A 27,758-nucleotide genomic window follows, 5' to 3' on the forward strand; every position below is an offset into this window, starting at 1 on the left:
AGTATTATTGGCTTATATCATGTTTCATTTTATTAGTCCTTAAAGACAAAATTAATCGCAGAATGACAGATTGATAATATTTTATTGTAGTTTATATCACCTAAAGGCAAAACATGGTATAGTTAGGCTCTACAGTTGGTATAAAGCCTGCCACTTTATATTTGTACATGTCACAATATTATGTTTTATTTTTATTTTTGGGTGTGAGGATCTTTTGATTCTTAACCACGGTGGACAATTACCACAATTACCACAACACTAAACCCGAATCATTTGCACTCACTGAGGGAAATACAAGTCTCATAATAATTTACAGAAGTCAGTGCACACCAACAGTACATTTGTGTAATCGCATCATATCTTAGGTTGTCCTGAATTATATAAGACCTGGGGAGGATCTTTGGATTCTTACCCACCATGCAGCTCTTCTTACCACACAGCCTTTATCACATAACATCTATCATCTGGGCAGCATGAAGGCTATGCTCATGAACCCACAATTACCTAGTGTCACTGTGACTGATCGGGAATACAGAATATGCCATCCCTCTCACCCTGAGAGCATGTGGTGGCTGGGGTTTTTGTCAGGATTTGAACTCAGCATGTTAGGGCAAATCCGATCCCTTGTGCTGATATTATAAAGCTGTCCCATGCAAGAGTGTTATCATAGAAGAAAAAAGTTTTATAAACATTCACCTGCAAAACCGGGAAAAAAATTTGTTATTTAATAGTGTAACAATATTACACACAAAAAAACAATTGACCAAACCTAGGAATGAAATATCACATTCATCACAATGTTTCTGGGTGTGCAACCAAACACACAATAGCCAGTCAGCATCCCCCGATGTCAATTGAAACTCTGCACTGTAAATATGCATGACACGTAAATAGCACACAGGAAGGCTGCATGCAAGAATCCAAAAATGAAATTTTTGTACAATTTCTACAGTCTTTGCATACATGGATTTGGGAAGTTTCTCCCATTTTCCCTGGCATAGTTGGATTTGGAGTGTCTGTGAACCCATCAGCTGAGGTAGCGAAGTGAATGTGAGCCTGTGAAGGTGCTGTTATGGCTGTCGGATCAAGTGGTTAAGGCTCTGGGTTGTTCATTAGAAGGTTACCAACAAGCACCAACAAGCTGCTATTTTTTCTTCCATCTATCTTTTGTTGATATTTCCATCTCCAGAAACCACAAGATGTGGCGGTCTTTCCACAGATGTACTATGTGTTTAAACTCTGATTTTGATACCAGGAGTCAAGTTTAAATCCCACAGAAGGCTACAGAGTCAGATTATGCAAGAAGTCTTTCATGCAAGGAAATTTTCAGCTAGTTGTGACAGAAAAAGCCCACACTACAGTACACAATCTATTTAACTGTAATAATTTTAATAAACTTAATAGCCCTGTACTAATACTGTAGATGCTTTCCTGTTGTAATGGTTAGGACAATGGACTAACAACAGGGACCCAAGTTCAAACCCCACAGAAGCCTACAGAGTAAAAACAGTGGAAGAGGTCTCCCATGAAAGATTCTTTTGGCCTAATAGTGACAGAATAAGACCACTCTATAATACAAAAATTAAAGATTATCATATAGATAAAAAAATCTTTATAATCTTTAAGCCAAAGAGCAATAAACATAGGTCCACATAAATTTCATAGCCCAATTTAAGTTGGTGCTTTCCTGGTATAATGGTTAGGCCCATGGACTCTGACCATAGGGACCCAGGTTTGAAGGCTACAGAGTGAAAACAGTAGAAGAGGTCTCCCATGAAATATGCTTTTGGCCTAGTAGGTTCCCGAACAAGACCACTCTACAGTACACAATCTATAATGATTTTAATCTATAAGTCACAGAGCAATTAACATGGGTCAAAACAAATTTGTAGAGGTGTGTAAATTAGCGAACCCGATGTCCGATGCTGTACAGTATTATGCTCTGGCGCCATCCCAATGCGGCGTGGAGATGTAGTTTACAGAAGGTTATGGTCGCTGAACTGCTGGATGTCCAGGTGGTGCTCTGAAAACAAGGTGGGCTTCATAGATAATTGGAGCACTTTTGAGGGCAAGGCTGGCCTGTTAGGACAGGATGGTGTCTATCCCACGAAGGTGCTGCTCTCAGGTCTTGCAGCATAGCACATAGATTAAGAACAGGCCTAGTTAATCAGTGACAATCCGAAGCCAAGCCCAGGGAGCAGACAAGCAGGCTAATCCGACCATCTGCTAAATTTAATAGCCTCATTCAAATAGGTGCTTTCCTGTTTTAATAGTAAGAAGAATAGACTCTGACCAGAGTGCCCCAAGTTCAAATCCCACAGAATGCTACAGCATGAAAACAATGGAAGAGATCTCCTAAGAAAGATTCTTTTGGCCTAGTAGGGACCAACAAGACCACTCTACTGTACACAATCTATAATAATTTTAATCTTTGTGCCACAGAGCAATAACCACAGGTCAAAATAAACTTAATAGCCCAGGACTAATAGGTGCTTCCCTGGTGTAATGGTTAGGATAATGGATTCTGATCACATTAACCCATTCAAACGCCACAGAAGTCTACAGAGTGAAATCGGTGCAAGTGGTCTTCTATGCAAAACTCTTTTGCCATAATAGTGACAAAACTATTTACTGTATAAGCCACAGAGCAATAAACATTTGTCAAAATTAAACTTAATAGCCTAGTTCTAATAGGTGCTTTCCTGGTGTAATGATTAGGACAGTGGACTCATACAACAGGGACCCATGTTCATATCCCACAGAAGGCTACAGAGTGAAATTGGTGCAAGTGGTTGTGCTTTGCAAAACACATCAAAATAAACTTAATAGCCCAGTACTAAAGAGTTTCAAAGGTAAGAGATTAGCTTTTGCTAGGTGGCCTAAGAACATTCAGAGAGTTGTCCTGAAATACACTGCAGCATTGTCTTGGTTAAATGCTTTTGGTTATTGTCATGCTGAAAGGTGAATATTCACCCCAATTTGATATTGTACAGTATGCAGCAGTCAATCTTCCTAAACTGTATTAAGCCATCCCTTTGTACTTATTATTACAGACAAGCACCCCGATAGCATATATGCCACTGAAATGCTTTACTATAGAAAGTATATTACCAGTTGATTAGCAGTACCTGTTTTTGTTCATCCATTCATAGAATTTGGAGCAGGGAAGCTTTTTTTCATCAGACCAGAGAATCTTCGCCCTCTTGCTCTCAGAAACCTATATGTGCTTGCCATAGGCCACTCACCGCTCACTTCTTTTCTTCTTCTTTTTTTTTTTCAAAGAAAAAGCCCTTCTACCATGAAGCACTTACTGATGGAAGTATTTCAGAGATGGTTAAAATTTTGGTAGGTTTTCCCATTTTTAGGAGGACTTCTAAAGCTCTGTTATAGTGACCTTTAGGTTTATATTTATAAATGCATAATAAATATGTATAATACATATGGCCAAAAGTTTGAATACACCTGACCAGTGGAAGCACAACTGTATAGGATGTCTTTCTATACTGTAGCATTAAAATTTCCCTCTACTCAAGCCCAAAAATTTTACAGTTTGACATTGCTCCTGTGCACAAAGTGAGGTCCATGAAAATGTGGCATACCAAAGTTGGAGTGGAAGACCTTGAGTGGCCTGCACAGAACCCTCAGCCCCTATGAACACCTTTGCTATGAGATTGAAGGCTGATACACACTAGGCTGCCTCACCCAACATCATGGCCTGACCTCAATAATATTTTTGTGGCTGAAATTCCAAACGATCCAAAATGCAGCTGCCCGGCTTGTTTTCAACCTGCCAAATTTCTCGCATACCACCCCGCTGCTGCGATCCCTCCACTGGCTTCCGGTAGCTGCACGCATCAGATTCAAAACACTGATGCTGGCCTACAAAGCCAAAAATGGACCAGCTCCCTCTTACCTCAAAGTCCTCATCATTCCTTGCACTGCACCCCGCAACCTCCAATCTACCAGCACTGCTCTGACTGGTTCCACCATCTCTCAGGGTAAGAGGCAAGTATACTACAAGACTCTTCTCTGTTCTGGTACCAAGGTGGTGGAATGAACTTCCCCTAGAGGTCCGGACAGCTGAGTCACTGGCTATTTTCAAGCGGCGGTTGAAGACCTACTTATTCAGGAAACACTTCAACTAGCACTTCTTTCCTTATCTTTTGCATTAAAAAAAAAAAATACAACCTTTGACACTTTTTCATTGTCACTTGAACAAATGTTTTAAACTCATGGTATCTTAAGAATGTTACCTAGTAAACCAGCATTAATGTATTCAATGTTAGAGATTTAAGCACTTATGTACGTCGCTCTGGATAAGGGCATCTGCCAAATGCGGTAAATGTAAATGTAATTCAGAACAAAGAAATCTAAAGCTATCATGGGGACATATTTCTCCAAACTGAATAGATAAAGATTAAATAAAGAAATCACTTTCTCCCAAACTGACTAGCTAGGGTGAGTTACTATAGACGTCCTGTCAACTTGTCATTCTCCTCTGATCACTCCCATTATGTTTCAGCCAGTAGACAATCGGTAAACTGTAGAGATTGTTCTGTGTGAAATTTGCAGATCAGCAGTTTATAAAATACCCAAACCAGCTCACCTTACACCAACAACCATGCCCTGCTGATATTTAATGTTGAACTTTAACTGCAGCCAAATAATGGACTGATTAGATTACTGCAAAAATATTTTTTTCTAATAAAATGTGACTGTATTCTATAATGCATATAGTCAATTTCAACAAAAGTCTTAACTCAAGTCTATGTGTGAAAAGCACAACATGAGCATAACAAGGTCATTGCTATCAAATGACCTTAATTCCTAGGACTTGGTATAGTGTGTGCACATTTCTATCAGAAGCAGAGTGGGACAAACACATTCCTTTCCTGAGGCAGGCAAGTATTTACAAGGAGCTACATTTATACACAGCCTATAATTTATATGGTGCTGTTTTAATGATTTATATTCCAACATACAAAACTGAATCAGTCAAATCATATAATTATTCCTTGAAACAGGCAGTTTTAAATAATCTTGTGGGATATGCCATTATTAGTACCATGCACACTGTTGCTGCTCTTGCCCTGTAGATGTCACTGGTGCATCTTGAAAACACAAGAATGAAGTTCCCTTTTCAGCATTCTGATTTAATATGAGGAAGTGCTATTAAGATTGCATATGCTTAGTTTTTCATGCTACTGCAAGCATCCATATAGCCATACATCCTGTTTTTGTACAGAACAGTCAAGTAAGCCCTTGAGAAAGTTAGTGACAAAACTGTAAACCCCCTTGTGAAACCCCATCACATCAAACATTTGCTTCAGTCAGTCATCTCAGCCATAATGAGTTGCAGAATACCTCCAAAAATCATAAAAAAAAACAAACATGCATGCTAAAATAATGACACCACACTGCAACTACCACCTTCATTTTGGATGTAGAAATGTTGTTTATTATGACACGCTTCCCACTAACTAATGGTAAATCTGAGTGTTGAGTACTGAACCTCTTATAGTTCACTATGCTACTACTTACGACATGCCCTGGAGAAATACAACCCGCCAAGAGACATTTAAGTAAAATTGAGGAATTGCTGATATATCACATAGACAGGAGCATGATTTCAGTATCTCATGCTTGGTCTTAAATAGCAATTAATAACAGTCCTGTTAATGTATGTCATAACAACTAAAACTTTGATAATCATTAACATTAGATCTAAACATAGTGTTAGACTGTATGTTGCAGTTAAGACATAATCCTTTAGATATCATAGGTTTGATGCATCATATTAATTGAGCCTTTTTGTAAAATACTGAATGAACTAAATATTAACTGACCCTTTTTGTAAAATAATAATGAACTGAATATTCCTCTAGGCTATAATGAGGAAACTCTACTGTGCTAAGGACTTCTTATAAAATCAGTTTGACTCAGGTTACTTGAAGTACCCTTTAAAAATTCTGTTACTAAAGCTGGAATTTTCAAGCAGTTTAAAAAAAAAAAAAAAGGATTAACAGTAAAAAAAAAAAATCAGCAAAAATAATCTTGAGAACGTATGCACTATAAATGATCAGAAAAACAAACAAAAACACAACAAGAGAGGTATCAATGGAAGAACATCATATAGACACTCATTGCTTTATCATGCTTACAGAAGCACTCCTAGATGTTCTTTGTGACGATTCAGAAAAAGGACACTTTCATGGTGCATAAAGCATTATAGTTTGTAGCTGATTTGCTTATCCGGTTCCTGGATAGCTTGCACTGAGAGAAAACAGTTAAAAGTGTTAAAACTGTTAACAGTTAAAACATATAAATTGCATTAATACATGTTAATCAACTTTATCATGTATTATGTAAATAGACAAACCCAGACTTTAAAATTTAGATGAAGGTTTCTCTCACTCACTTGCCTGAACAGCACCTATGAAAGGCAGATGAGGTTACTTAGGAGCTTCTACCAGTTATTAAATACTTAGGATCAAATTTCTTTTAAACTGAACTGTGTATAATTCATCAATGTGTTCATTAAATCAGAAGAAGCACCATTTTGTGTGTGTGTGTGTGTGTGTGTGTGTGTGTGTGTGTGTGTGTGTGTGTGTGTGTGTGTTTATCTGTCTATTATGACTTGGGTAAAGATCAGACAATGTTGTCTGAGTAATTAATGCAGGAGGTAATTACAGGTAATTACAAAAGTTGCATGTCTGTGACTACTAAGTCTTATTGCACAGACAAATATGTAATTACTGCTGTCGTTTAAAACATTTGATCAATCTATATACTAATTCACACTCACCAGCCACCTTGTGGACCTTTCAACCTGAACTACTCATCTATGCAGTTATCCAAAACCATGTGCTGGCATCAGAAGTGCATTAGATCAGATCAGGAGAAAATGTGATCTCAGTGACTTTGACCACAGCTTGGTTGTTAGTGTTGGTGGCCAGTTGGGCTGTTGAATTCAAACTAATTATTTATACTTGGGACAGTATATTCTGCAGCACAGACTGTAGAGCTGACACAGAATGGTGTAGAAAAACAAAACAAAAAACAAATCCGTTAAGCTACAATTATGTATCTTCCACAAATCTATATCTACATCTACATGGCGTCATATATTGCGCTGCTGCAACGTGATTGGTTGATTGGATAATTAGTTAATTCAGGTGTCCGTGTGTTCCTAATAAAGGCGTTCAGCGTACCTAAACATAATAAGCCATTTTATGTTAGCCTTTTAAACGTTTACATTTTTATTTAATCATTTTTTAGTAGAATTTTCTAAATCGAAACTCACGTTGCATTTAGAAGAGCAGAGATAAGCAACCAATGGGAAAGGGCGCGTGAGCAAAGAGAGACTGCGCATGCGGCATCGGTAGAAGAGGGAGAGCCACACGGCACACGCTCGTGCTCACGACTCAGTCAGAGGGCGGATGAGAACAGAAGCTGAACACTGCTTAAAAATGTCAAGGTTTGTCTCATGCATGATTTCTTTGCTACTGGTTCTATTGCTACTGTATGTGGTTGTTCGGTTTGTTTCATGTATTTCGCTGCGCAAATCTTTTCAGTGAAGTTATTCACTTATTTAAAAGGTTTCTTGTCTTAAAAGAATCATATGAACCAATATGAGACGACTCAAGGCTACTGACTCGGAGTAATATGAATCGAACAGCAAAAACTGCACTTAGTCTAAATGTACAGTGTGAAAAAGAGAGGTGATTCTGTTCAACATCCATGGCGTCGAAATCGAAAGTTGGACAAGTCAGAAGTGGCTTAAAGTTGTATAATAGTAGACATTTGGGTAGTTTTATATATAAGCTAATTAAAAATAGGAACTGAAACGACTAACTTGGCTCCATCCATTGCATCAAAGGCTCAAAGGAACATTGGTACAAATAATCAGGCTTTGTTTTATCCTTCAGATCAAATAAACAAACCGTGATGTTGCAGAGCAGAGAGTCAGTCGAATATTGTTTCTGTTTTCCTTCTTTACAGGAGGACATGGCTTCACCTGTCACTTTAATAGGAACACCTGTGCTAATGCTAATTAGTAATGTCATTAACCAAACATGTGGTAGGAGCACAGTGCATAACATCACACAGATACAGGTCAAGAGCTTCAGTTACTGTTCACATCAAACGTCAAAAAAATGGGGGAAAATTAGTGATCTTTCTCCTTAACTGTGAGTATTTCAGAAGCTGTTGATCTTGTGGGATTTTTGGATAAATCGGCATCTATACTTTACACAGAAATGTATGAAAAACAAACAAACCAAAAAAATATCCTGTGTGTGGAGGATCTGCAGGCTGAAAGGTTATTGCTCATATTCAGAGCAATAAATACCATGTGGGATAGTAGAATGTACATAGGGCACAGGGTCACTGAGATGACACAGATGAATATGATTAGATGGCACTACATAACTGGGGATATTATGCTGGGTTGATTTGCTTGACTTGCACAGCTGGAATGCGGTTAAGTTGTGTGTGATGGAGAGTGTGTGTGTGTGTGGGAGAGTGCGAGAGTGTGTGTGTGGGAGAGTGCGAGAGTGTGTGTGTGGGAGAGTGCGAGAGTGTGTGTGTGGGAGAGTGCGAGAGTGTGTGTGTGGGAGAGTGCGAGAGTGTGTGTGTGTGGGAGAGTGCGAGAGTGTGTGTGTGTGTGTGTGTGTGGGAGAGTGCGAGAGTGTGTGTGTGTGTGGGAGAGTGCGAGAGTGCGCGTGTGTGTGTGTGTGTGGGAGAGTGTGTGTGGGAGAGAGAGTGTGAGCGATAGCGACTGAGGTCAGATTAGTTTTGTTGTGTATACATTTTTTTCTTAACAGAAACATGATTTGAATTGTTTAACACTAATCATTTCCTGTTAACTAAAGAAAGCCAAATGACCTCACAGCCCCAGTGTTGCAACACAGAACAGACGTGTCTTGATGCTTGATATCCTTTGGGTTGAACCAAAGAAAAATGTAGAACTTTAGTATGATTGATTTATTAATTTATTTTGCTTTAAACTTTCCTCTAAATTCCTCATCACTACAGGTTTGACTTCTTTAACAGCAGGTATAGCAAACAGGAACAAATTGTATGGTAGAAAAAATATCCTGAAACTGGAATTTTCTTTCAGGTCAGACATGATTTTGTGATGTCTCAACTATTGTTGAAACAATAAGAATGTGTTACAGGAGTTTATTCATCGACTAAAGGCTTTCGTTTTGAAAATATATTTTCTGGACCATATAAAAAAAGTAGTCTATCATAACACACTGCTATAATAAACAATTAATTATATATTATTAAATGAAGCTCAAAAACAGCAATGTTTAAGGTCAGGTGTAAAGGAGCACAACAGCTTTCCAATAGTGATGACTGAAATATTACAGTGAACCGAATCTATCAAATATGATTAAAAATACAAATAGATCCCCAGCACTCTTCACTGTCAATTTCTAAAGCAAGACAAAACACAACGCAAGATGAAACCCACACACATTCATGGCACAGCAAACTCTGTTGCATTTATGCAGTGGGTGCTTGTTGATGCAGTCTTGGATTAGAGAAATCAGAGATTGCGCAAATCGGAAGTTTGCAACATTAAAAAAAAAACCTCTACAGCATTGCTGTCTAACAGAAAGGGAAAAGTCATGTGGATCACTAACTCTCTTGTGATTCACAACAGATTTCTGATGCCCTTATTTGCTTGATCTATAGGCTGATATGTGACTCTTGTTTTTCAGTTAATATTAGGCTACAAGCCTGTACATTTAATAGTAGTTTAAGATTAATCTTCTTATAATTAAGGTGTATTATACAAACCTTTTTTTAGCAAAATAACAAAGATTGGCAGCGAGTAGATGAGTACGGTTCTTTATAAATATGTAAAGATTTTTTTTTACAATCACAATGTTTTCATGTAACTAAAATACTGATTGCAGTTGATGTAGGCCGGATGTGCATCTCTTACAGCTTATCTGGTCTTTCTCTTTTAGGTTTGCTATTTTGGTGTGGCTCTTGGCTGTGTCATGCATGGGTAAGCCAATATTGTCTAGTTTCAGAAATCATACTGGTTATTCTGACAGGGAACTGAAATCCATACAACAGTAGAGGCTCATGCAACTCTAAATAACAATAACATTACTCAAGAGAATAGCCAATGTGAGGCAATATTGTTAATCTTTCCCAAACAAAATATTTTTTAGTATGAGTAAGGCCATGTATGCATTTATCTCACTTTCTACTGAGTGAAAGTCCTTTTTTTTTTTTTTTAAACACAGTTATACTGGGTGTTGCCCAATATACCATAATTAAAGATTGTTTGTAATGACAAGTAATCTCAGATAGTTTTGTAGTGAATCAGCTACAAGGGTTTGAATAAATGTGGGACAAGGGAGTGTATGTTAACTGACACAAACCTTATGAACTAGTCATTGTTAAAAAAGAAAAAAGGGAAGTAGACATTGGAAACCAAGATTCTTGTAGTGAAATAAGAACTAAGCTTGACCCCAAAGAATATTAGTAAGTCGATATTTTTTTTTCATATGTAAGCAAACCTAGTGGTTATAGCTCTAGAGCTTAGTATCTTTATTTCTTCAGACAATACTTACTTATGTAACTGGTTTGTGTATTTCCTGGAAAGGTTTCCTTTCTCTCTTATCATGTTGGTATTAAGTAATTCTACACCTTGCTAGCTTTGGCATCCTGAATCTCAGCCTGTGTACCAGTTCTGTCTGTTTTTATTTTGTCTTCCAAGTCTTGTCCTTTCTATTTAATATTTAATTACATTTTTTGAAAGTGATTTAAAGGTTAGATGCTCTAAGGTTGTTTTATTCTGGATATATAAAAACTAAGTCTAAGTACAGTAATTTGGTCATTACAATTCCCTAAAAAATTTAATGTTTCTTTTAGCCTTAGTAGTAGTCTTTCTATTCTGGCACCGGGTACATCCACAATCTCTTAATTAATAATGAATTTAATTATATTAATAGCTACCTTGCACTTGTGAGCGATGCCTGTACATCTGCACATTTACGCAGCAATGTTATCAGCCAGTCACATACACAATGCACTATGCTATCATGGGCATAGACTCTCCCAAAGGAATGAACTGATCTTTTTTCCCCCCCAGATTTTAACTGTCCAGTTTGGTTAAGTCTCTGTCTTTGTTAGCCTTAGTTTCTTGTTCTTGGCAGAAGCGAGTGGAACCTGATGTAGTCTTCCCCTGTTATAAAGCTCATCCATCTTAGCATTTGATGTGTTGTGTTCTGAGATGCTTTTTTGCTCAATGCTGTTGTAAAGAGTGATTGAGTTACTATATTCTTGTCAGCTCAGAGTTGTCTGGTAATTCTCCTTTGAGCTCTCTTATCAACAGTGTTTTAGCAAGCACAACCCCTGCTGACAGAATGTTTTTGATTTTCACACCTTTTTGTGTAAACTGTTTTTTGTGAAAGTCCCACTTGCTCAAACCAGCACACGTAGTACCTACAAAAATGCCAAGGTTAAACTCCCAGCGAGTTTCATTAACCGAAGCTCTTGACCTGTAGCTACATGATTTTCTGCATTGTGCTGCTATCACATGATCGGCTGATTGCATAACTGCGTAAATGTACAGGTGTTCCTCTTAGTGAATTAATTCATGTCTTAATGTGAATTAATTAATAACTGTCAGATTTTTATTATTATTATATTCAGGTATGAGGACTGTGAAAGCCTTTCCTTAAGATTTATTTTGTTCATGGACTTGTTCATGATTAATTTTGAGGTATATTATGAATCATAGTTGTTGATATCGACTAAGCCACTGTATGTCACTCGGCAATGCTCACAGGGCTTCTCCATGTGCTTTTCTCTAACTAGGCCAGTTTCAGACAATACTTGATTATGTAACTGACATAACTGTGAGCATACTTTAGGCTGGCAGGTAAGGTTTCCTTCCTCTTTTGTCAGTTTAGTATGAAGTTATTCTACTCTGTGTTAGCTGAGCCAGCCTTAATGTCTTTACAGTGATTGTGTTCCAGCCTGGAAGCAGTTTTATTTGCTTGTATTTCAGATCTTGTCCTAACAGTTCCAACTTAATATCATTTACTAAATACTCAGGAATTTTCAGGAAGTGATTAGAAGTTAGAAGAGAGAGAAAAATAACAAACAACAATCATAATACTAACACTACTAATTCTAATACTGTGCAATTATGGATCAACTGGAAGGCTACCAAAGCTAGTGCACATGCCATAAATCAGCTAAATTCAGCACAATAAACCCTTAACCCCTAAAAGTCTGATGAAAAGCATTAATCACATCAGGATGATCTTTGGGAGTTGTTAGGAGTGAACATGTATTACCAATTTCCATCTTCCTTTCTATAATTTCTTCAGGATTGATTTATCCTGCATAATAAACAAGATACAGTATAGTTATCATATTCTGGCATTACCAGTCTGTATAATCTGTCATGTCTCTCATATAAAGTATAGGTATTAAATCTGTTAATCTCTTCATGTTGCAGACAGCAGAGCAACAGAGCCAAACCAGATTCTGAATGTTTCTGTCGGACAGAGTGTGATCTTGCCATGCCCTTGCTCTGAAGATACTAATAAGCTCGTATGGCAGATTGGTGAGGAGATAGTTGTGAACCATTGTTGTACGGATGACGATCCACTACATAAATCCTATGTGTACAGGACCCAACTCTTCCTGTTGAATACCAAAGGAAATTGCTCACTATTCCTCCGTAATGCCTCCAGGAATGATGAGAAGATATTTACATGTTATGTTTTTGAAGGGAAAGATACTCTACAGCACAGCTATGAAGTTGAATTGAATGTGATGGGTAAGCTTTTAAGCTTTGATGTCTTTGAATTTCACTGGATGCTATTATGTAGAAATGCAAAATAATTGACATTGTTGTCACTGTTTAGATGCTGATTTGACACCTAAGCCCGCAATAATTTATTCTGGCCCGTCTACTTCAGGTGAGTGTAGTATCAGAAGTATGGTTTTTGTGCTGTTAATTTTGATTTCTTTCTAATGAGTGTCTTATTTAATCTATTTTGAAATATGGACATATTGCTTACTCCGATTTTGTCTTTTTTTCATCATGTCCCCAAGCACGATCCAACTAGACAGTCAGAATTATGAGCTGCTTGTTTTGTTTTTATCAGAACCTCACACAGGCTTTAAAGTTGGTGTTCCCTTGTCAGTGATCCTGGTAATCCTGACCGTACTGATCGTGGCACTCCTTATCCGAAGGCAGAGAAGACCAAGAATGGTACAAAATATTCACTTTCTTCTATAGTATGGTGCTAATCTTAAAGACTAAAGTATCTAAAACATGAATTGTATCAGAAAATTGTTTTCGCATGGAAAAACTGCTGAGTTTTGAATCACAACTGCACAGTTGCCTACTACTGTTTTAAAGTTTATTCAGTTGGTCAATAAATAACACTGCTTGGATTAAACTGATCAAGGATGTTAACCTTGTTCTGGTTTCTCAAAACTAAGTACTCAATCAAGAAAAATTCAAGTTAACTATAGACATTACTTATACAGTAATAACTGTTTAATAATGATTAGTAAACATTTTTTTCTGATGTTACAGGTGGTGATCCAAGATCCACAAGCAAAACTGTTGGACCACACTCCTGTGTGAGCAGTAACATGATGCATTTTGGATGAGGCAATAATTGACATCACTTTACTTTTGTTGAACACTGTAATATTTTCCTTAGGGCTTTTCACACTTAACAGTTAACCCAGGGTCATTCTAATCACCGGGTAAATATAAATGCTCTCATTTGTTTTGTTTTTTTTAATGCTTCATATTGCTCATACTTTAAAGGGTTAAAAATTAATCCTGCATATTCATACTCTGACATTTCACAATTTATATGCCTAAACTCTGGTTAAACATTTATCACTTGCTTATTTTCACTGTTACTAACCATGATTGGAAAAAATATAGCATGCCACCAGTTTCAATAACATGTTTATAAGCGTCTGGTTTGGCATCTCAATGCTTCAGAGCAGGGTTTCAAAAAAAGTGCTGCTAGACCCCTCTTCAAAATTACAAGCGTGACACATTCTTGTACCTGAGGTTAACAGAATCGTTTAGAATGATGATAACCTGGGACTAAGCACGGTGTGAAAAGCGCTCTTGTTGTGTATACATGTGTGTTTATTTCAACAGTTTTACATTTACTCTTACATGCATTTAAGTGGCAGATATCTACATCCAAAGTTACTTAACAATGAGTCAGAATCCAAATTAAAACAAAGCTGGTAGGCTCCTGAGTGGTGCAAAAGGAAAGAGTTCTCCCATCTGTCCAGGGTTTGTGCATTCAGATTGTGATGATGCAGGTATGTGGAAGAGGGCAGGGAACTCTATCCTCATGTGGCTTAGAGGTAGCACATGCTAGCTTTCATCATCTTTTGTTGGTAGCTGTAATATTAACAGGAAATGCCATCTAGTGGATGGGAATTGGCTATGGAATTTACTAATCAGTATTCAATTGGGTTTAACATATTTTCTAGACCAGTACCATATTATATCCTATGAACAGCGTTGTGAATAGCATGCTAAGCTCTGCGATCTTTCTCCAAATCTGCACCTGACATGGTGACATTCATAAAACTGTAAAGTTACTACTCGTATGTTTTCTCTGATAGGAACAAGATTATCACTGTGACGTGAAGACTAATGTTAATCCAATGTTTTCCCTTTGGAGATAAAAGAATGTCTGAAGCCTAGAAAAAGATGAAAAGACTATAAACTATGAGCATATACCAGGTAACAGATCACATTGAGTTTCCCCAAAAGGTGCAGTAGGTGCATGTTGAAGGCACTTGCACTGTGTGCAACATGTTGTCTGATGGGGCACATTTCTATCCCTCTTGCAAAAAATTCACAGCAGAAGCTTGCTGAGAATCTTTTGATTACTTTGGAATGAGCATTGGGATCAGCCCAATCAGTACACGTGATTTTTCACTTGTTGTTTTCGTATGAAAGTCTTCACAGCACTTATTGTTGATATATTTCCCCCACTATTAAGTGCTTTGAAATCTAAGGAAGCTTGACTTTTTTTTGGCAGAAAGCCCAGAACTGGAAAGTCACATATCATTGTTAACAACAGAAATGATAAGGTTTAAGGTGAGAAAGGAAACTATTTTCCAGTACTTAATGTGATATTTAGCTTTTTATTTTACGTCATAAAAATTCCCTTCACAAAAAAAAAAAGCTAGGCAAATAATAGACTGATATACGCAACTGAGAAAACAAGTTACTTGTCTAATCAATGCTCCACCCTGGACCTCTGTACCACCTTTTGTATTATGTTTTATAGGCCTAGATTCAAAGGTCAGTGGTTTGTTATCTCCTGTCTGTGAACTCTAAGGGAGGTACTTAATGTGCAGAGGATTCGCTGGCCACATTTTTTAGTGGAAAGTATTGGAAGCTATCATTTATTTGCAGCCTGTGTGGCGTTGATAGATAACTGCGTTACTGGCATTACTTCTGTAATTAAGTCTACACCTGGGCTTGTTTTCTTCTGGTGTGTTTTTATTGTAATACTCCCTATGGGATATTTTTCTTTCTTGTATTTAATACAAACGCAGCACTAAATTGAATTGTGTTTTTATGAGTGCCAATAAACTTTACAGAACTTTTCTATACATGTGTGTTTGTATTAATTGGTATTTACAAAAGTATTCAAAAACCATATCTCTGAGTATATCAGCATGTACACTGTGTGTTTTTTTTTTTTTTAAATTACAGCCTGGCTTTAAAGTTGTAGAACAAGGCTGTTGTGCAAAAAATGACAGCAATGTACCTTCCTCCTTGCTGCTCTTTCTGCTTGTCTGCATTCTATGTAGTATGAATATAAATTGTAAATGAAAGCTGACTGTTGCATTCTTAGCCATTTCCTGAGAATATTGCAGTGACAGATTAAGGATCTCTTTCCCTATACAAAATCAAGTAAAGCCTTTTGTTTAACAAATTTATTCACTGATTTTAACTGACAAAACAGGGATAGAAATAAGAATTGGACTTGCTTTGTGAATCAGATTCAGTGTTTTTCTTTTATTTATTGCTTCTGTGTCAATGGATTATTATCTAGACTTGAATGCTTAAATAAACTTGAATGCTTAAATAAACAAAATGGTTTATGTGACTGGACATTTAGACATGGTGTAAAGGTTAGAAGGAAGTGTTATATATTCAGGAGCATTTTACCTGGCGAAACAGGAAGGGATGTACAACCTACGCCTCATACATGGAAAAGTCCCTGCCGCGTGTGGTTTTTTGTTTTTGTTTGTGTGTGTGTGTGTGTGTGTGTGTGTGTGTGTGTGTGTGTGTGTGTGTGTGAGAAAATTCCACAGTCTTCAACTTTCTAACTTTAGGGGAAAACACCATATATTATTGTTCCATTCATTAAGTGGTTTTGGAAAGTCCCCTTCTCTACAACATCTTATAGTCATGCCACACTGACCAAAGTGATACATTAAAATAAAATCATAGTGATTTTTAAATGTTGATTAAAGTGAAAGGTCAGTATATTATGTACCTCTAATAAACTGCACATTGCAAACACAAGCAGATCATGTGTATCATATTAGTTTACAGTTCTTATGGATATTGTACAACCCAAATAATCATAAGTGTACAATCATAGTCTCTTTTGACGTCTATAACAGCTTATAAATCATCACTATCTTGAACAGTATGACACAACAGGTCAAGGTAACTTTAAATGACTTAATGGCAGGTTTAATAACATTTTACACATAGGTGAGGGATAAACCTTTGATCATTTATAGAAATTGTAGTTATTATTATTATTATTATTATTATTATTATTATTCATTCATTCATTCATTCATTCATTCATTCATTCTCTACCGCTTATCCGAACTTCTCAGGTCACGGGGAGCCTGTGCCTATTTCAGGCGTCATCGGGCATCAAGGCAGGATACACCCTGGATGGAGTGCCAACCCATCGCAGGGCACACACACACTCTCATTCAGTCACGCAATCACACACTACGGACAATTTTCCAGAGATGCCAATCAACCTACCATGCATGTCTTTGGACCGGGGGAGGAAACCGGAGTACCCGGAGGAAACCCCCGAGGCACGGGGAGAACATGCAAACTCCACACACACAAGGCGGAGGTGGGAATCGAACCTCCAACCCTGGAGGTGTGAGGCGAACGTGCTAACCACTAAGCCACCGTGCCCCTATTATTATTATTATTATTATTATTATTATTATTATTATTATTATTATTATTAGTAGTAGTAGTAGTAGTAGTAGTAGTAGTAGTAGTAGTAGTAGTGGTGAGGCAGTTAGTCCATAATGCCAAACAGGAAATGAGACCAATTTTTTTTATGTGAGAGAAGGAGCAGGATGTAGGGGTGCAATAATTAATCAATTATTAAATCTGCTCATATTCGTTTGAGCTGCTTAACATCAAATCTTTTTTTTCTGCTGATTCCCTGAAAGGTAAAAGAAGTGTTCTTGCTGTGTTGAACTGCCAAGCAGGAGGTCAGCCAGCTGTTTTTATTTTTTGCCTAGTTATAATCAGCATCATGAAATCAACATAAATAAAACCGACAGAACAAATCATCCATTAGTAGTGAGGCCAAGATTTAGGAATGCTTCTATGTACTTTGAGAAGTCTTGGCACATACTATATATTTACCAACATGATCTAATGTTAACGAACTTTGAGTTTATTTGAAACTTGAGAGGGTTCAGCAACGGCTAGTTTGGAGTAGTACTATCATTACAAACAATGAACAATGAACGTCTCAATCAGATGTAAGGTCTCACACAAAGTACAGTCAGAAAATATGCAGACAAAACAAAATCTAATATAAAATTATATTAGATTCTCTACTTCAAGTCCAACATTCCAAACAAAATATTAGCTACAGGTATGAACAAGAAAACAACACATATCAATTAAGTCTTGCAAGGATTTATTTATTTATATTTGTACACACACACACGCACACGCACACACACACAGGCACACACACACACACACACGCACACACACACAGGCACACACACACACAGGCACACACACACACAGGCACACACACACACACACGCACACACAGGCACACACACACAGGCACACACACACAGGCACGCACACACGCACACACACACACGCACACACACACACAGGCACACACACACACACACACACACACACACACACACACACACACACACACACACACACACACACACACACACACACACACACACACACACACACACACACAAAACCTACAAAATAATAACAAAAACATAAAACACAGGTATGTGCTCATTGCTTTAGCTATGAATCCCCTAGATATAGTTACAAAATGAAGCTTACTATGTGCCAAATACATAAGCATGGATGACGTGTGTGAATGGCTAGTGATAGCCGTTTGCAAATGTCGTGGCTTGTATACATCAGCGATAGGTTAGATGGTCTATTGTTAGCGCTGCAATATGGGCATTATGAGTTAGTTACATATGTAACTGTAGTTCTGTGAACAGTGGATAACTGTCAGGCCTTTATGCCATTCAGCAACAGCAGCCCCGGGGAGAGTTTGGTGAGAAAGTGCCAACCTGTGAGCAATTTATGTGCATGCCACTGTGTTAAATGTTTCAGCATGTGTTATACAAAAACAAGAATTTATCAAGATGATTATCATTATTCCTTCCACGGTTATATATGTAACTATCTCTTATGCTTTGAATATGTGCTTGTGTACAATTGTTTTTGTTTACTTTTGTATCTGAATACAAAAAACTCGGTTAGACATACACACAAAAGATTATTCTTATTATTTTTCATACATCATGTCAAAACAACTGGACTGAGAAAAACATGTCAGTGAATATTTGCTTCTATCCAAACTGAATATCAGGACACAGATCAGATTATGAGAACTGCTTTTTAAACAACTTTCACAGATAATTGTAACTCTTCAGTGGTGTACATTATGTTTCCAGGAAGTTACTCAGTATTCATTTACATGTTATGCAACAAATCTTTTCACATTCTACTTTTAAGGAAAAAAAAAATACTTCAAACGATACAAAACAGGAAAGGACAAATTACTTCTGTACATTTTGTTACAAGGCCAAGAAGAAATGAAACACTACAGTATGAAGAATTTTAAATGAATGATCAGTCATATGATGCAGTGGTCTGAAATGGGGAAGTCAAAAATTAAACATCAGGATGTAGCGTGTCGGTATACGCAACATAAATGTGATGTCTGATATCATGAAGGTTAATCTTTCTTACTGATTGACAGCTTTCACTTCCATCTAACAAATCACATGATTGCTTGCTGGCTCTGTAGAGAGATTAAATGATCCTCATCGTGTTTTCTTCAAAGTTATTTATTACTCTAAAGGACTTTCTGTTATAGTGCAGCTTAATGTTTGGGCCAAACATGAACAAATAGCTCATTATTACCCATGAATACTGTTTGTCTTGTTGGCTCAGTCAGCTGTAGTCCCCAGAAAAAAAAAGTTGTGTGAAACTCAATACTGAAATGCAAGTAAAATGTGGATGTGTTTGAAAAATTCCCAAGCTTGAATATGACAAAAATATAATATACAAAGAAAACACCAACACTGTTAGATAACTGTGCATGGAATGTTAGTGCTTGAAGATAAAAAATCTTTACATTTTTATACTTTACCTTTACCTAACCATTTTTTAGGTAAATATCTAGGCAAAAACAGACATACTTTAAAATTTTATCAAATTTTACGATTTGTTCATGCTATTTTTTTCATTCATTCTTTTCTTCATATACAATTCTTATTAGTCACTCACTCACTCATTTTCTACCACTTATCCAAACTACCTCGGTAGCCCGAAGACGCCTATCTCAGGGCACACACACTCTCATCACAGGGCACACACACTCTCTCATTCACTCATGCAATCACACACTACACACAATTTTCCAGAGATGCCAATCAACCTACCATGCATGTCTTTGGACCGGGGAGGAAACCGGAGTACCCGGAGGAAACCTCGAGGCACGGGGAGAACATGCAAACTCCACACACACAAGGCGGAGGCGGGAATCGAACCCCCAACCCTGGAGGTGTGAGGCGAACGTGCTAACCACTAAGCCACCGTGCCCCCCACTTATTATTCATTTATAATATAAATATAATTCATTAAAAAAAGACTTTTTTTTCTTAATTTTCTTGTAATCCATTGAGCAATGCTGCATTTTGTTCTATACATTTCTATCACATTGCCTTTATACATTCTGCACTGGTTCTTAGTTAATAGATTATAAATAATGCAAGACAGAAGCTGAAATACTTTGTTAATGTATATACAACATACTGTATGTGTTTGGTACACTATAATAAACTGAGCTGAGATAAGATGAGTTGTGGGCTAATTTTCTTTCATTCTTAAAAATGGGAACTGTTGAAATACCCACTAATCTTACTTCAGGGAAACTACCATTTAGGTTTCTCTACAGTTTAATCTCTTCGGAAACTTACAGCTTCCTAAAGTATTCACAGAAGTATAATATCAAATAAGATAAAGGTCAAAACTGCTTTGTCATCCCAGTATGAAAATACTTTAACGTAACCAAGATTTTATCTACTGCATGTTCTTGCAAAGTTCAAAATGTACTAAAATAATGATTTCATGATAAAAAATGCATGTTCTGGCCTGTTTAATAACCTACAAAAACTTTGTTGCATTCTACAGATTTTGGTTCTGTGGAGCTGAGCTGTGACAAGCAGTGTTTCTGAAAGGGGAAGTGATGAGTGAAATGGCAAACCACAGAGTGCATAATGCAGCCAGTCTGCCTCTCTGTTGGTGAGTGACCGAAACAGGACTGTGGACAGGAAGTTGAAGTTGGCACAAGATACAACGCACAGAGCTTGTATGACGAGAGTGTGACGGCTGATGCAGCTGGCAGTCTGCTGTGCTAAGCGTCAAAAGTCTGTTTTAGTGATTTAAAGTGATTTACACTACACAAGGAGTGAATAATGTGTGATTGACCTGGGAATGTTGTAAAATATCATCATTTTTTAAACGTCAGCATGTCATTTCTTCACACATATTTCTAGTGTATTGTAATTGTCAGTTGGGGAAAGTGCATGCCACAGATATGATTTGGATTTATTATTATAGAAATTATTATATAAGTGAGGAATATTTGAATAGCCTATTTATTCTAAAATACAGAGTGATTAATAATAATAATAATAATAATAATAATAATAATAACATTTTATATAATTGTTATTTTAATTTAAATGGTCTTGTAATTAACCATATACAGTAGATGTTTGCATTGCAGTTCTAAACATGTACAGTAGGTGGCAATGTTGTGTTAGGTTGCTCTTAGGTTGCTCTCCAGGCAAGACACTCAGCAATAATTTTATATATTATATACAATATTATTGCTGAGTGTCTATATATATATATATATATATATATATATATATATATATATATATATATATATATATATATATATATATATATATATATATATATAGTGTGTGTGTGTGTGTGTGTGTTGTGTGTGTGTGTGTGTGTGTGTAATGTGTAACCTATTTGGAGATACCATCTTCTATTTTCCTAGCCAGAGGAAAAAAAAATTGCTGAGCTTGTGTCCCTCTAAAATGTCATAGACCTGGCCTTCAAAGAACTTCAAGAGTTTTCATGTAGAAATAACAATTACCTTAAATGTATTTCATAGTTTTATTGTTCATGCTTTCTTGTTTCTAGTGTATTGAGTATACTTTTCCCACAGTATTTTAAATCTTCATTGTCCCATTATAGGAGATATTAGACAATTAGTTTAATGCCGAGTGTGACTTGCATTGTGACTTATTTTTGCCCAAAGTTTTGACCAACAAGAAAATATACTGCAGCTAATATATTCTCAGAGAACTGATTTTAGAGTAACTAGTTGTAAAATAAGTGGGACTAGTTACATTACATTTACATTTACAGCATTTGGCATGTTTGTGTATGGTAATATTCACAGAGCAATATTTAATCAATGTAAGTTATTCAAGCATTTGTATCTTTTGTTAAGTCACAGATTTTGTACATTCCGAGTTTGTGTAGGTGGAAGTTCATTTGATAAAACAGTCATTTATCCTACTCTTGCCTTTGAATGTCTTCAACGATCCAGGTTCAGAGCCTCATAGCAATAAGTCTTGGCATTAAATATGAGGATATTTCAATACTCATTTGAGAAACTCCATCAGACTGCATTAAGAAAACCGCAGATCTTTGAAGACGTTACACCCGGGGTAATGTGTAAACCACCTGAAGCCATTAGACCTTCAGAGTTAATATCAGGACAGCATTGTATACTGTAAGTAACATGCAGTGTGGCACATTTCCAGCTCTGTTTTAAAATCAAAGTCCAGTTTTATCAAAATTTTATTATTTTGTTCCTTAAAAACCAGTTCCTTTAATGTACATTGTGTAAAAAGATGTTATCAGAGAAGCGTCCCATGTCCATAAGGTAAATATAGACATTTGATCTGAATCTTATCAAAGAATCTGTCTTCCTGTTGGGACATGTAATTTGATGTATTTTATCTTTTTTATTATTAATTTTTTTTATATCAATGTTCAAATGTCTACATTCTTTTGGAAGAATTTGTATTTGGTGTTTTAGTTGTGTTTAGTTTAGTTTTAACTAGGTACATGTGTGGAACAAGTCTCAACTACCCTGCAATTATACAAATAAAAATAATGAGCCAGGTGAGTTCATTTTAAATACATTAAAATGTAAAACAGATTCTTGCTATTAAGCATGCATGGATTCTGTACAAATAGCAAAGCAATGAGCTGTAAAAAAAACCTGCCAGCTGTGGTTTCCAGAACTTTACTGAAGAAAAAAAAGATATAGTAGTAATGTTTATGACATATGGTAAAATACTTCCATGCCAATATTTTTTATTTATTAATAAAGACTTGTGCATTTACAGTCATTTACAAAAAAATGTAAAGACACTATAACAAATTGAATCAAATCAAGATAAAATCGACAGTGTCTATGCCTGTGGACTAATAAGTAGCTGAGCATAGGCTTATACTGATTTGATTGTAGAGGTCAGAATGATCTGATAAACTAAGCACTAGATCAGACTAAACACTGTGAGGAAGGAGCAGGCATACACACATACTCCATTTGACCACCTTCACTTGTATATGTTTATATATCCAACAGGTGTGTAAAACATGTCTCGTATCTGTGTTAAAGTTAAAGAATATTAGCCAAAATAAAGTCAATGGTGTCTAAATGTTTAGTGTAAATATACAATTTTAATCAAGCAAGACAAAACTCACCATAAACATAGTAAAAGAAAGATCTGCATACTGATTGGAGAAGGTGGATGACCTCAAGTGCTTACAAGGTCATCTTCCAAAGCAGATAAGTGATAATGTCACCAGGAATTTTTCATGGCTGGATTACAGCAATGGAGAGCAAAGGGAAGCAAGATAAATGGGGTGTGGGGGCATTGTACAAAATCTACCAGATAAAAAAGCAACCGGTGAATACAGACAGAGGAACAATAAAGTGACGCAGAAACTCTATATATTAAGATTTCATCACAGCATAGCTTTAGATGTCAGTTAGCTGTTAGGGAAAAAACTCCAGGAGACACTGGCAGGAGTCACATGTGATAGTCCTTTTGAAATGTGAGATCAACTGATTAAACAGGTGGAATTAAGTGGCTCCTGCTTGCTTGGAATGAAAACCTGTACCCACACTTGGCACACTGTGTATAAGATTGTGGATAACACACACACACACACACACACACACACACACACACACACACACACACACACACACACACACACACACACACACACACACACACACAGAGAGAGAGAGCTCTAACAGACCTTGGAACTAACATTTCAACAAGAGACAAATACTGAATATACATTACCTCATAAAACCAGAATTTTAACATAGACAACCAGTTGAACACATGACAGCTTTCTCATGTTCTATGGTAATATAGTATTATTTAACCAACAAAGATCTGATTTTAAACAAATAATTAATGGTATGTAAGATGATTTACTGGAATATAAAATTGAACCTAATGTGTTTTTATCATGCGATGGTGTTTCACCATAAGGTTTGAAGGTAGACAATATTTTATCCAGAAAAAATTTGTTTCAGTTACCAAACCGTCAACAGAAAGAATAACAGGATTGTCTTGTTTCACAGTTTCAGAAATCATCCACTCGCATCTTGTCACTAGCTTGGAATCCATTGAGTATCCTGATGTTTACTGATCATCCTTCTGACTCTGTAACTCTTAGCACATACGGGGTAATAATGTTGTTGTTTGCTCAGTTCTATCTCTTAGATAGTTGTTTTGGTCTTTCTTTTGAAACCGGTCTGGTGTTGCTGTTTTTTCAATGGCCTAAATTGAGCAGCAAAATAGTTTTAAAGCATTTCATTCAGATGTTTGCACTCTTTTTCCTTGAATACTGGGTCTAATTGCAGAGCTGTTATTATCAATTTTAGCTTGTGTTTCACTCGGTGGTGGAAGTAGAAAAAGTGTAAGTGTTGTGAAGGAACTTCATGTATGAAGTGTGAGATTTTTATGTAGCTGTTGAGAGGATCTTTTGTTAGTTTTCAAATGTTTCTCATTGCTAATTGACATTATAGCCTGGGTGTTAAGTACTGCTATGGGGATTTTTGGAAATGAATCCATATTATAGCCACCTAACTTTAGTCTCATATTTTTTCGCCTGTCATTTTATAGCGCAGGTGTCATCCACAACACGGTGTGCAATATGTCTGTGAAAATTTTCATTCACCTTTGTCATGCTGAATGTCTTGTAATAAGTCATGGTGGTTTGTATTGTTATTCAATCATTTACACTTGGAAATCTTGAAAGTTATTCGACCATTATGATTTTTAATAGAATTCCTGCAATTACTTTTGCAAAAACGTCATGCGGAGCCAACAATCTTGGTGGGCAATATTTTACCCGTGGGATGCTGCTTATAACCACTGTATTAAATAAAGGCTTATGTGTGTGAAGCCTATATTGAGTGGTGCAAAAAGATGCACAAACACACAGTAGGTGGGCTGTATTGTACCATGCTCTTCTTTGGTTTTCTTGATATGTTTTAAATTGTAGCATTCGTTCTTGGAAGTTTTAACATTTGTTTTTCTGCATCAATGTGGCCCACTTCCTTTTTTCTGTAAGCCATGCTTTTCATTATAAATGCAGAAGTTAAATTTCTTTTTAGGCCATGGCGGTTTAGTGGTTGGCACGTTTGCACTTGCATCAGGGTTCCTGTGCTTCAGGGGTTTCTTCTCCAGTGAAAATACATGTATTATAAGAATGATTGACATCTTTAAAAAAGTGTGTGAATAGGTGCATGTTTGTCAGTCTGTGTGTGATTGTGCCATGAGTTGGCACTCCGTCCAGGTTGTCCTCCACTGTGTGCCCTGAGTCCCCTTGGATAGGTTCCAGGGACCCCATGATTCTGTGTAGGATAAGCACTACAGATAAATGTAATCTCTCTTAGTAGGACAGTGCTATTCATGTAGTGGCCCACAGTCCAAATCTGGCACTTGAGTAAACGTTTACTGTCTTCAGTCAAAGAAATATTTTTTCTATATAAAGAAACTATTCAGAATTTTGTACTCTTTAAGGGCTTGTTACACAGTAAGCTAGTTGCTTGACCTCCATTTTCAATGACACAAGTGACACAAGTGGAGCAGCAGGCAGTGCTTCAAGAGAGAAACTTTTGTGCTTGTATCTGGGGTGAGTAAGCACTTCTCCTAGTTCTAAACTAAACAATCAAATTTGGCCAAAATTTCCCAATTCACTAGTAAATGTATTTTGTTTTATGCATAAGTGAATTTTTCTTTACATTAATTAAAATTATATCTCCTATTATTTTGGGCTTTTTCTTGCAGCTGTTTTGTTCTAAACTGAGACGATATTGTTTTACTATGGCAACTCTAAAGATGATTGCAATTTTTTCCAATTTTTGTTTTTCTTGCTCTTTGTTTTTTCAAATAATCAAACAAAACATAATTACATATTCATTTACAAATGGGGCAATTTAATGTAGCCAGTCAACCTACTACTGATATTACTAATAATAAATTAACAAACACTATGCAGAATGATTATAATTTTCCACTCGAATAATTAGACACCTTCTTAGTTCAGACTCCTTAGTTCTTTTGGAAACAAACTGATTTAAAAAAAAATACATAAAATATTCAAATATTTTTACTTGCAGTACAAACACAAGATTTTACACATTTTAATAAATGTCTTTAAAGTCTGTGTCATCCATCATGAGAAATTCCATTTGTATTTTTTTTGTACACAGAAGAAATGGAGGTTAGTTGACCCGCACTAAAAAACAATGCATAATTAGCTAAACATAATATTTATAGTAAACACAGCAATAATTTAAAGCATTAAAAGTAAGTTGTTTCTTGAAGTTATCTATATCATGTATTAGATTTATTTAATATTACATTATACTGGTCCCCCTTAGCTTTGTTATCCAGTGGTCACTGGTACTACAGGTGGAATGGAGGAGTATCCGTACCCTCTCTAACCGTGTCTCGAGCCTTGTTAGCAGTGGAGCAAGAAGCTCTGTGCTGTCATTTTGTGCAGGATACAAATTATATATACTAATTGTGGGGTGCTTATTGTTTTGAATATTGTTTTGTCGTTATAATCTGCTTTCGTGCAATGTAAGAAAATGTATTACTTATGAAAGCTTTGATGTTTAAACATATAGTGTGCAAATAAAACTATAGAAAACCTAAATTTCCATTTCTGGCATTTAGTCAGAGTGACTTACATTTTGTATTTCAACTTATACAACTGAGCAATTGTGCGTTAATGGCCTTGCACAGGGGAACAGCAGTGGCAGCTTGGTAGACCTGGGATTTGAACTCATGACCTTCCAATCAGTAATCTAACACCTTAACTACCAAGCTACTACACCCTAATAAGTTATCATTGCATGCTTTATGGCTGGCATGAGAGTGAGAGTCACCTCTCAACTTTACATTCTTTGGTTTGGATCTAAGTCTGGGTTTCTCTCTATGTGGAGTTTATCATGTTCTCCCCATGTTTTTGTGGATTTCCTTCCATGTCCTGAAATTATCCCATCCCATTGTACACAGTGTTACTGGGACAGGCCCTGGAGCCACCCTGCCTTGATCACTTTTTTTGTAGACATGGACTTCATGTAGGACTGTGTAGTGAACTTATTTCTGAGTTGTCTCTTATAGTTTCTGCATTTTATGTAGCACCATGATCCTGGAGGATTTTTTTTTAATTTTACTGTGTACTGAACCAGCTTTATATGGTTGAAGTGACAATAAAAGGTTATTGACATGACTTGACAAGGTTAAAGTGGATGAGTGGGTTGATATGTGTTTGATGTATGAATCAAAACTCTTAATCATAGTTCTTGTGAGTGTTCACAGATGGTGCCAGGATTTTCTGGAGCTGACAGCATTAAATAAACAAAATGCTTAGGTAATTGAAAATAAAATAACAAAAAATTTGGACAGATTTCCTTTCCACTTTTAATGTTTTATTCAAAAATCACCCTGTGCTGTTTATTGCTAAGTATGAGCCTTTCTCCAAATGAAATGTCTTACTGCTGAGTAGGGTGTTGTGCTCATTTACTCTGATTAATGAGAGTCAAGAAGGTGACTCTGCTATA

General features: G+C 36.5%; 1 protein-coding gene and 1 long non-coding RNA gene across 2 annotated transcripts; one reads left to right on the plus strand and one right to left on the minus strand.

Annotated features, from left to right (window-relative positions):
* Positions 1 to 5,140: 5,140 nt before the first annotated feature.
* On the minus strand, positions 5,141 to 7,077 carry LOC113654478. The gene is made up of 3 exons (XR_003443394.2): positions 6,806 to 7,077; positions 6,419 to 6,433; positions 5,141 to 6,273 (listed from the first exon to the last, which is right to left on the minus strand). It is a non-coding gene; the product is annotated as an uncharacterized LOC113654478 (long non-coding RNA).
* A 212-nt stretch (positions 7,078 to 7,289) lies between these two features.
* Positions 7,290 to 15,657, plus strand: si:dkey-192g7.3. Its single transcript, XM_027164657.2, has 6 exons — positions 7,290 to 7,477; positions 9,984 to 10,024; positions 12,497 to 12,820; positions 12,909 to 12,962; positions 13,152 to 13,258; positions 13,589 to 15,657. Exons 1-6 carry the CDS (start codon positions 7,440 to 7,442, stop codon positions 13,637 to 13,639), a joined length of 615 nt encoding a protein of 204 aa, XP_027020458.1. The 5' UTR covers positions 7,290 to 7,439; the 3' UTR covers positions 13,640 to 15,657.
* The last annotated feature ends 12,101 nt before the right edge of the window (positions 15,658 to 27,758 follow it).

Source organism: Tachysurus fulvidraco, chromosome 6 (assembly GCF_022655615.1).
Source record: "Tachysurus fulvidraco isolate hzauxx_2018 chromosome 6, HZAU_PFXX_2.0, whole genome shotgun sequence".
Taxonomy (NCBI): domain Eukaryota; kingdom Metazoa; phylum Chordata; class Actinopteri; order Siluriformes; family Bagridae; genus Tachysurus; species Tachysurus fulvidraco.

Coding starts and splice junctions, on each gene's coding strand:
- si:dkey-192g7.3 (XM_027164657.2), top strand. CDS start 7,440: ATGAGAACAGAAGCTGAACACTGCTTAAAAATGTCAAG. Junction 7,478..9,983: donor CACTGCTTAAAAATGTCAAG/GTTTGTCTCATG, acceptor TTTCTCTTTTAG/GTTTGCTATTTTGGTGTGGC. Junction 10,025..12,496: donor CTTGGCTGTGTCATGCATGG/GTAAGCCAATAT, acceptor TTCATGTTGCAG/ACAGCAGAGCAACAGAGCCA.